We start from the raw sequence: 12,664 nt of genomic DNA, 5'->3' as shown, positions 1-12,664 counted from the left end.
AAGAGGATGTTTCATAATATCTTTATAATTTATATTTAATAATATATTAATATATATTATATTTATAATATAATCATAATCTCTTTATTCCATTAAGTACACTCATCTCGTCTAGCAGTAACTGAAGTGCCCGAATTGTAGGATAAGCATAGGTCTTCTGTGTGCTACAGTAAACATGCTTCTAGTACTCAAATGTAAGAGGCTAGTGAGTAAGATCTTGCACTCAAAGGTTAAGTACAGAAATATTTTTGTAACATTAAAATTCTGAGGTTTTAGGTATTTTTCACCTCTCAAATGACCCTCAAATGTTTTTAGGAAGACACAAGTGTTTTTATAAAGCATGACCTTCAAGTGCACTCTTGGAATTGTTTGTTAGGTAGTTCTAAGTAACCTTTAAAGACTTGAGTCCAGACAAAGCTGGAAGATAGCAAATTGACACTATTGTCTCTAAATTAGAGAGACTGGGATTGGACTAACGGACCACTCAGTGGATGAGGAATTGGCTGGATGGTGACACTCAGTGTGGTCAACAGCTCAATGTCTAAGTGGAGTTCAGTGGCAAGTGGTGTTCCTCAGTGGTCAGTATTGGGACCAGCACTTTTTAACATCTTTGTTGATAACATGGACAGGGGGATTGAGTGCACCCTCAGCAGCACACTTGCTAACACCGACAAGCTGTGTGGTGCAGATGACACGCTGTGCAGAAGAGATGCCATCCAGAGGAACCTTGACAGGCTCAAGAGGTGGATCCGTGCAAATCTCATGAAGTTCAACAAGGCCAAGTGCAAAGTCCTACACCTGGGTCAGGGCAATTCCAAGTACAAATATAGGTTGGGAGGAGACTGGATTGAGAACAGCCCTGAAGAGAAAGTCTTGGGGTTGTTGGTTGATTAGAAGCTTAACAACACTTGGCAATGTGTGCATGCAGCCCAGAAAGCCAACCAGATGCTAGGCTGCATCAAAAGGCGCACGTCCAGCAGGTCAAAGGAAGTGATTCTGTGCCTCTACTCCGCTTTTGTGAGACCCCACCTCGAGTTTGCGTTCAACTCTGGGGCCCCAACACAAGAAGGGACTGCTGGAGTGAGCCCAAAGGATGGCCACAAAAATAATCAGAGGGCTAGGGCACCTCTCCTATGAAGGCTGAGAGTTGGGCTTATTCAACCTGGAGAAGGTTCTGGAGAGACCTTAGAGCAGTCTTCCAGTACCTAATAGGGGCCTGCAAGAATGCTGGAGAGGGACTTTATACAACAGCACTTAGGGACAGGACAAAGGATAATGTCTTTAAAGAGAAGTTGTGGAAGCCCCTTCCCTGGAAGTGTTCAAGGCCAGGCTAAATGGGGCTTGGAGCAACCTGGCCTATTGGAAGGTGTGCCCATGGCAGGGGAGTTGGAACTTCAACGGTCTTCAAGGTCCCTTCCAACCCAAACCATTCTGTGATTCATCTTACTCATCCTTCATGGAGAACCCATAGCAGCCTTCCAACATTTGAAGAGGGCCTACAAGCATGCCAGAGAGGGACTCTGTCAGAGACTGTAGTCATAGTACAAGGGATAATGGGTTTAGACTTAAACAGGGAAGTTCAGGCTAGATATAAGGCAGAAGCTTTTTACTGTGAGGGTGGTGAGGCACTGGAACAGGTTGCCCAAAGAAGTGGTAAATGCTCCATCCCTGGCAGTGCTCAAGGCCAGGTTGGACAGAGGCTTGGGCAACATGGTCTAGAGTGAGGTGTCCCTGCACATGGCAGAGGGGTTGGAACTAGATGATATTAAAGTCCTTTCCAACCCTAACTATTCTATGACTCTATCCTGATGCAAACTTTCAAGGAACTTGAAGAAACCTCTACTTTCAGCACCTCCTTCTCATCATGCTACTGAAACACTGATGTAATGCTGATCTCTCAGAAGTAGTGATCATCTACATGACTTAACAGTACCTCATGATCCTCACCCTCACTAAGGGTCACGAACGCCTATCATTCCTCAATTCAAGCTAAAGAAGACCAGATTTGTGAGTGAAAGAGCACACACTCATCATCCCCAAGGAGATGTTTAGATGATTAAGTTAATGAAAAAGCATCTGGTCTTTTCTAAAATAAATAAATAAATAAATAAATCATTCTATACTGTCCACACTCTAGCATCATCACCTACCCAGCACTCTTGTGGACCCACAGACAATATCACCAAGACCCAATCTTTGCTTCTTGTCTCCTTTACATAGGTTTTGGATTAATTTGCCTGTCTGGACAAAAATTGTCTTTCTACAAAACATCCTGGAATCCATTTACAAGACTGTGGCAAAGCTTAACCTTCTCATTTCTTCCTCTTATCCTTACCATACGATAAATAACTTATACTCATGTTCTTCATAGCTGTAAGTTTGTATTAATTCTTAATACTTTCTTGATCAGAACTTCTCATGATATTCTCTGCAAATATGGCAAAAAGCTGCTGACTTCCTTTACACACCACTGTTGACAGCAGCCTCTCTTACACATTATATGCTTTTTCCAAACTTGTATAATTGAATCCACAAGCATAAATTCAGCTGCATTCTTAATATAGGAATTGTTTGTGTATTGTACACATACTATTAGCAAGTGCAGTATGATCTTAACATAATGCAGTATATATTCCGAAATGCAATGTATCATCTCTACCTACTGCATATTGCTCTCCTTAACCCTAGACAGCAAATGAATCAAGGGCCTTTTCCAAAAAGCAAACTTAAAATATATAAAGGAAATCCGTGCTTACGTCTTAGGGGTTTCTGTATTTTTAATGTTGAAATAAAGCTTGCTCAGATCACAATAACTAATTTCTAAAATAATATCCAAAATATTATAGGTCAGTGTACATGAGACTGAATGCGAGACTCAAGATATAACCTCAGTCTGAACAGAACTATTACACAGCAATAGCTTTACATTAGTACCATGCATGGAAAAACTTATTCAATCACTCAGTTTACTACTAATCATTCAGCAACTACGGGGTTTTCCCATCATTTCTCTCCCTACCTCCACCCTTCCTCAAAATCCCAGATTAAAGTTTTTTCCATCTGTTCCTTTATTAGCACAACAATATGAACGAACTTTGCACAGTAGTTTTACTGGTAGCTACAAGAACCTTCTTTAAAGAACTTTGTTATGTAGGTTATATATAGTTGCAACAGTTGTATTTTACTATTTATTTAAATATTCTACTGGGAAATTCCAACATGGCTTAAAAACATGCATTATGTCAGAAAAGATGTACAAATACAGACTACTATGAATTGCTCAATTCTAAACTTCTGCACCACACCATAATCCTAACAATCAACAGTGAGTTTAAGATTATGTTTGCAGATACATTACAATTCACTTTGCTAGACCTACGTACCACCTGTCAAGGTTCAAGAAAACTCTGTTTAGTGGACTTACTTAACTGAGGTAAGAAACCCTTTAGAAAGATTCACACGCATATATAGCTGAACTAGGTAGGTACATTTGCTTTCTTTGGTCACCTTATTCCTTATAACATATGGATGCCCAGGAATCTGAGAACACATAAGCATGTGTTATACAAAGAGTATTAAAAAAGTATTTAAAAAGTATTAAAATAATTAAGCCAACAATAATCTCCTATTCAGGGTTTCACCCGCAGTACTTGAAATCAATCACCATAATAATTTTACTAGATTTTTATATTATATTTATCATACCTTTTTTTTTCATAAAAATGTGGACACATTAATACTGGTCAAGTAGTCACAATATTAAAACTGTATGAAGGTCTTACACAGGCTTTAGATGTCTTATCTAAACTTAATCGACATTTGTTTAGGAATTGGGGCTTTATAGAGTCCAGTGAGTATGTTCTTTACAATTATTAAATGGAGGAGAAAAGAGCCAAAAAGAAGCAAAACGTTACTGACAATTACTTGTTTCATCAGCTTTACTCAGCCATGCATTTCTCTGCACATGCTGGTTAAAAAAAAAAAAAAGCATAAAAATTTCCAATTAATGTGAAACATTAGTCATTGTTTACATGTTTACACAGTATTTATGTGCTTTATCACTAGATCACCACTATATGTTACTATTTACCTATAGATTAAGTATTTTAGAGCCTAGTGGGTTTTCAAGTACATTTATTTTCTAAAGACTACTCTGCAGCTAGGATGTTGCCACATGGTTTGGGAATAGCTTACAGGGCTGAGAGACAGCAATTAACAAACAGATGAACTACTAACAAGAAAATTATTCAGAATCATTTTGAGTGCCTTCAGTACTAACATATTTTAATAATATAAAAGAAAAACACATTTAGTAATTAAAAAAGTTGGAAAAAGAAACCAGGGATGTACGACTCAGGGAACAGTCATGCTTGCTCATATATTAAAGTTCTTATTGTAAAAGAACAGATGGGTAACTGATAGATTAAAAAAGGTATACAGTTGTGATTTTTGTTTGCATTCTTTCTGTTTTGTAGAAAAACAACTTCAAATACATACAGATAATGCAAGAAGCAATTCAACACTATTTCATTTCTCTAATTTAAAAACAGCCCTCCTAATTTCAAGATGTTTTATATAAACACACTGTTTGCAAACATTATGAGAATATTACTGCAATATGTGAATACAATGATTACTTGCTAAAGTTTACCAAATTGATATTTGAAGGAACAACAAAAAAAAACACACACAGAAGTATAGATGACTGGTGTTTGTCTTATTCTCTCAAGGAAAAGCAGTAGTCACCCTAATCTCTCTTATCTCTTAGCACATATTACACATATATATACATAAACACATTCACAAACCTGTAAGAATGTGGTCACCTACAGCATAGCAAATTCTCAGTTATGCCTTTCTACTCCACTAATAAATCCACTAATAAATCAATCACTATTAAATGACCTAAATGTAGCCAGAATGGTAACAAATTAACAAAATTCTAAAATCGTCCAGCCACTCACCAAAAGACTGAATGCAGGTTTCAAGAAGATCTTCCAAAGTGGCCCCTTTGGCTAAGTGCCCCAACGGCACCATCGTGACCTGGGTGAGATGTGAGATGCTGGGACAATGACCGATCTGATTCAGCTCAAGTGCTGATTCAGGGGCTGTGCTGCATGCTTGGGCAGGTTGCCTAAAAGAAAGCACAATGGTGAACTAAATACAAGAAGATCCAGTGGTAAATTTTACACTGCATGGGAAAGGAGGAGAGATTTAAAGGACTGTTATCCCCCTGTAGCTAGGGTGCTGAAAGACCTAGCCCTCCCACTTAATACGCACATCAAAGAGACTGCTCAGTAAGTGACTTCCCCCTCTCCCCCTTCTAAATATGGATTGTAGAGTACACAGTACAGAGCTCCTTGAATCATCTGTCAAGATTTTCAGAAGTACTGGTTCTTTGTTGGGGACTTATGTTTACATTACAGCATAAGCATAAAACCCCCTCAGACTATGTAACAAGTATATTGTTATGCAGTAATCTATTACCACATATTTGTGTGCCCACCAAAAGCAAAGATGGAAAAAAATAACTATAATCAACTAATACACACACTGGAAAATGCCAGACTAGCTTTACTCATTTCATTTGGAAAATCACTATTAGGTAAACAAAATATCAGTGCAACTTTACAGTGGAGTATTTCACAATTAAAACCAAAATAAATCAAATAAAGCATATCAATTTGCATCTGTTCTATACTATTATTTCTTACTAAGTTGTTTTAAAATTGCACGCATGATTAATGTCTTTAATAATAAAGATAAAAGAGACCAAAATAAAGCCCATATCTAGTTTTAGGCTTGTATTTTGATCATATAAAATCTTAGATTGCAAGAATTTGTATGTTTACAGATAGAAGTAAAGGCTGTTCATTGTCTGCATACAAGTTCATAATTCTGCATGAAATAGTAAAGAGGTACATTTTTATATCAATGAAAAGTGCTGAAACATTTTTGCCTGCAAAGAACAGGAACCACCTCAAAATCTGACTTGAGAATATAACCATACAGTTCACAAAAGGGCAACAATGACTGGTGTTTCAATAAAACTTGGGTTTATTTCAGGGACAATTTACACTCCACAGTCTTCCTAAGCAAGTGACTCCTGCATCTTTAAGATGCTACCTTCAGCTTTCATACAAATTTTCTTTGAACACTATACTAGACTTCATTAATAAACAGTCCTGGGGAAAAAAAGGCAGAGAAATTTATCCAGTGTGTGTATCACATACAGAATAGGAAGGAAAAGACACAAACATTCCCATACAGGTACTCCTGGATGAAGTTGGAAATAAGCACACCTTATGAAGACCAACTGGACCTTACCTCACCCCAGTCAAGCCTTTTTCTGTCTCATTTGAATGCTGAGAAAGCCATGAAACTACACGTGATGTCACTCACAACCCAACACTGACCCCAGGCCTCCATAGTTAAAAAAGTCAGGAAAATGCAGGCCGGACTGCAGAAGTAGCGACCATCACTCAGCTCCTCCATAGTTAAGCTAACAGTGCCTATGCAAAGAATGTTCTCTTCCCTTCCCCCTTTCTCTAAATTTCCCTCTTAGCTTTGTGATCTGACTTCCTGTTCTCATCTAAAAAGAGCAAGGGCCTGTTCAGCTTTCAGAGTTTTCTTTTTACAAGCTGAAACCCCTCTCTTGACTTTATTCCAGGGCCCTGTTGAACACAGGGCATAGGATCTTAGCAATGCAGTAGTAATGAAGTACGAGTTACAGCACAAGTTATTTTTAGGTCTTGGCAACAGAGCATAGAAAAAACTAAAGCGTCCACACCCCAAAAAAAGTTTGCAATAACACTGTGGCCAACTTGGCAGCACTGGGCAATCAAAACTCGGCCGGTGACACGTCTGGGACTAACGTGTCATTCATTAGAATGGATCCCCTTGCCTCAGCTGCTTGACATAAAAAATAGATTAAAGCTGTGCAGACGGGGGGAGGGGACACACGACACGAGCACCCTGCATTTCCACTGCACGCTATTTGGCGGTGGGGAAGGAACCACAAACAAATGATCACCAGCTCCAGAAGTGGCACTGGGGCAGGTAGCGTTCCCCCAGCGAGGAGGGTGGGCAGGAGCCTTGCGCCCCGGCCTCTCGCTCCGCGCCCCGCCGGCGGTGTCGCAGGTAACCGGAGCCCGGGTGAAGGCCGTGCCGCCCCTCCCGCCCTGCCGTCTCGCCGGGACCGTAAGGTGAGGTTTTTCCCAGCGTGGGCTGACCGACCTGTCCTGCGCACACCCGTACGCGAAAGGGTGAAACAACGCCCTCCCCGCACACACCCTCTCCAGTGCCTGTTTCCCTCCTCTTTCCCACCCGGGCCCCACGGAACCCCAGACGCTCGGACCACCGCCCCCCGGAAGCCCCCGCTGGGCAGCACAGCACCAGCGCACCGCGCCAGTCCTCTACGCGCCGGGCGGGCTTCTCACGCTCTCAGGCACAGCGGCGTGTGACCCCCAGACCTGCCGCCGGACCGCAGCCCGCCCCGTGGCGGGGCACCGTCCCGGGAAGGCGGGAGACGGGACCTGGAGAATTAAAGCTCAACTCACTGGGTTTCTCTCCTTTTCCTTAAAGTTCCCATGCCGGTGCCAGCCGTAGCTCCGCCGCCCGGCCGGGTCTTACCGCAGCGCAGGGAGCGGGGCTGCGCGGGGCGGGGGAGGCCGGAGGGAGCGGCGCGGCCCCGCGCATCGCCTCCTCCAGCCTCGCCGCTCTCCCGCTCCCCGTCTCGCCTCGGAAGGAGCCTGAAAGCAATTCAAGTGGGGCAGGCGGCTGCACCGCCACCCGTGACTAGCGCAGGCGAAGATCTTATCGGCAGGAGGAAGTACTGAGCTACTGGGCTGCTCTTCTCTGAAGCCACCGGATTTACCGGGTACCGAAACACGCTCTCCGGCTCACACCGTAAAACCGCCGCAACTTTTTCCACAGCACAACTTTTGGCCGAGCTGGTCAGTGCAGGGCAGAGAGAGCCCACTCCCCACGCTGGGATGGGCCGTCAAGGCTCATGTGGACTAGAAGACAGCCGCTGCAGGGCGGGGGGGGAGGCAAAGGCGCCGAAACCCCGATCAAGCCCCAGCCTCTGACAGCACCGGCGTTACGTGGCTGCGGGTGGAGTGATTGGCTGGGTCGCCAACGGAGGGGTGGGGTGGCCGCCGGGGCCCGGCCGACACCTGCCGCCGGGGAGAACCGGACGGAAGGCGGTAGACAGCCCCGGGGTGGTGCGCGGCGGAGCGTGGCGAGCACCCGGGCCGACGGAAAAGTGCCCGGGTCATTGAGCTCGGGGCGCCCCCGCCCCGTGGTATGCTCAGTGTCTGCGGGATGCTGGGATGGACGCGGAGAGGTGCCACACCCACACTGACAATTAGGTTTTAAGGATTCTGATTATTTGGCACCTTAAACCGTCCCTTCAGTGTAACCGCACAGCAAGGAATGGGGACCCACTAGTTTTCATGGTCCTTTTACTACGATCACGAGTTCCTGAAAGCTCTTCCAACTCAGTGTCGACAACTCCTTTACTTCTGAAGAGAAATAACCAGGCAAGAAATCTGAAGGGGAAAACTTGCCCTGTATCCTGCAACTTACATTTTGACCAAATGGTTTTCTGTTGAGAAATACACTCCACGGAGCAGTGCAAAAGTACTGGATCACGAGGCATTCCAGCTGCTGCATTGTCAACAGCTTATTTTGAGAGCTCAGTTTATGTTCTTCAAAATTACTCAGTCACCAGAATGCCACTGGGCCTCACACTGAGATCCAGACAGTTTTCATAAGCTGTTTTTCAATTTTAAGACCAACTGGTAAGGTTTAGGTATTCAGAATAATTCCCTGCCAACAGTCAGGGCACATTTCTCTTTAGGTCTCAAAAATGATCAGTTTTGCAAAGGACGCAGCTCAGTGGCATTTTCTCAGAGGGAGTGGTAACAGCCATTATCACAGCAGGAGCTGTGTGAACCCGACTTCTGCTTTGCTGAAAACCTCCAGGTAAAAGGAAAAACCCCACATACTTCTGGAATCGTATCAGTGATTCAGTAGGTGACGTTCTGAGTAAGTTTTCAGCTCATTCCTAGCACAGAGCTCGAAGGTTGCTGTGGTTTAACAAACACAAATACATTCATATATATCCAAGACCACAGGTCATGTGGTCTGTGATATTATCGGTAGCAATTATGTTGGTAAGCCAATTTCCTGGCTGAATTATACTTCAGAGAAGTGCATCCCAACTATCTTTGCTTTTTCTTTAATGTATTTTCCTTGAGCAGTTCATGTGTGTGCATACACACACAAATAAACACAGGTTTGACAGAAACAATATGCACAACACCTTTGAGGTCAGAAGGAAATCCATATGTAAATCTTACAGTACGCAATCTCATGCAAAATTTCAGTTGTAACTTACATGCCCACACAACAGTCTGACATACTGATCCTTCAATATAATGTTCTTCAGATGAAGTGGGTTTCTACTGTACAGTAGATTTATGCCTGGTTTGTGTCCTCACAGGATCAGAGATTTGCTCTGTGGAAAGGCAAGATATTTATTCTGTTCTCAGTGCTTCAATCAGTGGATGATTGCTTTAAAATATAACTTACGATCCAAAGGAGTCATGCTAAGAGAGTTGCAACATGATGATGGCTCAGAGCCTGAGTTCCATCAGTACTCGAGTTCCATCAGTACCCTGATTGGGATTCTGAGCAGAGATGAATCGCCCCAAAATGGCCGAATTCCTCTTCCTCTTTCTTCTTTTCAGACAAATCTTACAAAAGAAGTGAGCCAGTCCAGGACAATTTACGTATTTTGTAATTTTTAATAACTAAATTTCTGTTTTCACCCTGGACCTCCCTAAAGGACTTGAAAGCCACCAGAGAATCTAAAATTTACTTTTAAGAGCTATACCTAAATTTATCATTAGTTGTTTGTTCAGATAATTTGCAAGCTGCAGATTGGCAACAGTCATTCACTGTCAGCTATGTGCAACTGAAACTGTTTGTTAGATTATTTTTTTGGTTGTTTTTAATCTGAAAGACTTTAAATAACAGTGGACTAAAATTAATTGTTCCAGTAAGAAATAACAGTGAACATATACCTTATGTATGTATATATAAAAACATCAAGCCTGGTACAACAGAAAATGTTATTAGCTAGTGGCACTCTTCTGATTAGAAGCATGTTTTGGTTTGTATGGCTTTGAGGCTCAGTCCTACAAGTAATACCTCAGACTTTCCATTGATTAAAGGCTTTATCGAATCATAGAATCATAGAATAGTTAGGGTTGGAAAGGGCCTTAAGATCATCTGGTTCCAACCCCTCTGCCATGGGCAGGGACACCTTCCACTAGAGCAGGTTGCTCCAAGCCCCATCCAACCTGACCTTGAACACTGTCAGGGATGTGGCAGCCGCAGCTTCCCTGAGCACCCTGTGCCAGCACCTCAGCACCCACACAGGGAAGAACTTCCGCCTAAGAGCTCATCTCAGTCTCTCCTCTTTTATTTTATCCTGTCTTTCAGTACAAGATGGGAAGAAGAAACAATAAGCAGAGAGCACAGGACTGCCCAACACACCACAAGCATTGTTAGAGCAGCACGTCCCGTCCCAGTGAAGCCCCAAGTCATAGAATCATAGAATAGTTAGGGTTGGAAAGGACCTTAAGATTATCCAGTTCCAGCCCCCCTGCCATGGGCAGACACACCTCACACTAAACCATGCCACCCAAGGCCTCATCCAACCTGGCCTTGAACGCCGCCAGGGATGAAACATTCACAACTTCCCTGGGCAGCCCATTCCAGTGCCTCACCACCCTCACAGTGAAGAACTTCCTCCTTATATCCAATCTAAACTTCCCCTGTTTAAGTTTGAACCCGTTACTCCTTGTCTTATGACTACAGTCCCTAATGAAGAGTCCTTCCCCAGCATCCTTATAGGCCCCGTTCAGGTACTGGAAGGCTGCTATGAGGTCTCCATGCAGCCTTCTCTTCTCCAGGCTGAACAGCCCCAACTTTCTCAGCCTCTCTTCATACGGGAGGTGCTCCAGTCCCCTGATCATCCTCGTGGCCCTCCTCTGGACTTGTTCCAACAGTTCCATGTCCTTTTTATGTTGAGGACACCAGAACTGCACACAATACTGCAAGTGAGGTCTCACGAGAGCAGAGTAGAGGGGCAGGATCACCTCCTTCGACCTGCTGGTCATGCTCCTTTTGATGCAGCCCAGGATACGGTTGGCTTTCTGGGCTGGGAGCGCACACTGAAGCCGGCTCATGTTCATTTTCTCATCGACCAACACCCCCAAGTCCTTCTCCGCAGGGCTGCTCTGAATCTCTTCTCTGCCCATCCTGTAGCTGTGCCTGGGATTGCTCTGACCCAGGTGTAGGACCTTGCACTTGGCATGGTTAAACTTCATAAGGTTGGCATCAGCCCACCTCACAAGCGTGTCAAGGTCCCTCTGGATGGCATCCCTTCCCTCCAGCGTATCAACCGAACCACACAGCTTGGTGTCATCGGCAAACTTGCTGAGGGCGCACTCAATCCCACTGTCCATGTCACCGACAAAGATGTTGAACAAGACCGGTCCCAACACTGATCCCTGAGGGACGCCACTCGTTACTGGTCTCCAGCTGGACATTGAGCCATTGACCACAACCCTTTGCATGCGGCCATACAGCCGGTTCTTTATCCACTGACTGGCCCATCTATCACATTGATGTCTCTCCAATTTAGAGACAGGGATGTCGTGCGGGACAGTGTCGAACACTTTGCACAAGTCCAGGTAGATGACATCAACTGCTCTGCCCCTGTCCATCAGTTCCATGTTTTCCTGTTTAGGAGAATGTTGAAATACAGTAATGTAATACTGATCATCCACCTGCAAGGATTATCTGCTTACTTTGTATTAATATCCAGCTTTTTCAGAAGTAGCACACACCGGATTTATTATGATACTGCAATATGCCATGAAAGGTAATGATATTGCTAACTGAAATCTGTGTTTTGTATCACTAAAACCAAAATCACATTTAATTCTGTCATCAGGGAAAGATAAAAGCTTTTATTTACTGTAACTTCTATTTCCCTTCAGTAGTCCAAAAGAAAGCAAATAGTTTCCTTTCCTTTATGGTCTTTCAGAATTAACATACTTGATCGGTTTTGATTCAGGTCATCGGGATGCTTCTGTGTGCATGCCATTTACCAGTTGATTTTGATAAGAATTGGACAAAAATTAATCTCCTCTTCCTCTTCGCACTCCACCCAAACCTCAGCCATACTGCAACATCTTCTTTCTTAAAATGCATGCATATAAAGTATGGATAGATAAGGTGAAAATCAGCTGTTACCCTTGAAATAACTACTGTCCAGAAACAGTGAGACTCAAGATACAGAAAGGAAAAGCATAACAATACTATTAAGAACACTTCTTTTAGGTTCACCGTCTGATTTAAAAGAATAAAACAGCTACTTAAACAGGATGTAGATAACATCATCCCAAATGTCCCTTTGTAAACATTTTCCAAGGAGACAGTGATTAGCTACTTCCTTTACAGGATAGCTCATGGTCAGCTGCAAGAGGCAAGACACCCTGCACTAGAAATACATTAAGTGTATTGTTTTAACCTTTTACAAGTGGTTTCAAAGATAAATTGTTATGGATATAACAGTCCTTTTGAA

The 12,664-nt window shown here is 43.3% G+C and overlaps 1 protein-coding gene across 1 annotated transcript in view; it reads right to left on the bottom strand.

Moving 5' to 3' along the window:
- Nucleotides 1-7,591, bottom strand: part of RASGRP1 (RAS guanyl releasing protein 1) — a gene marked incomplete at both ends in the record, with an annotated part of 39,740 nt that extends 32,149 nt beyond the window's left edge. The window contains 2 exons of the mRNA XM_080618512.1: nt 4,965-5,134; nt 7,560-7,591. Of these exons, the coding sequence (XP_080474638.1) occupies nt 4,965-5,134; nt 7,560-7,591 (202 nt within the window). The remainder of the gene's footprint in view (nt 1-4,964; nt 5,135-7,559) is intronic.
- Between the last annotated feature and the right edge of the window lie 5,073 nt (nt 7,592-12,664).

This window comes from Psittacula echo (genome assembly GCF_963264785.1).
Source record: "Psittacula echo genome assembly, chromosome: 5".
NCBI classification, from domain to species: Eukaryota; Metazoa; Chordata; class Aves; order Psittaciformes; family Psittacidae; genus Psittacula; species Psittacula echo.
Note: the sequence above shows the minus strand (reverse complement) of the source record. Positions and strands in the feature narration are given on the sequence as shown.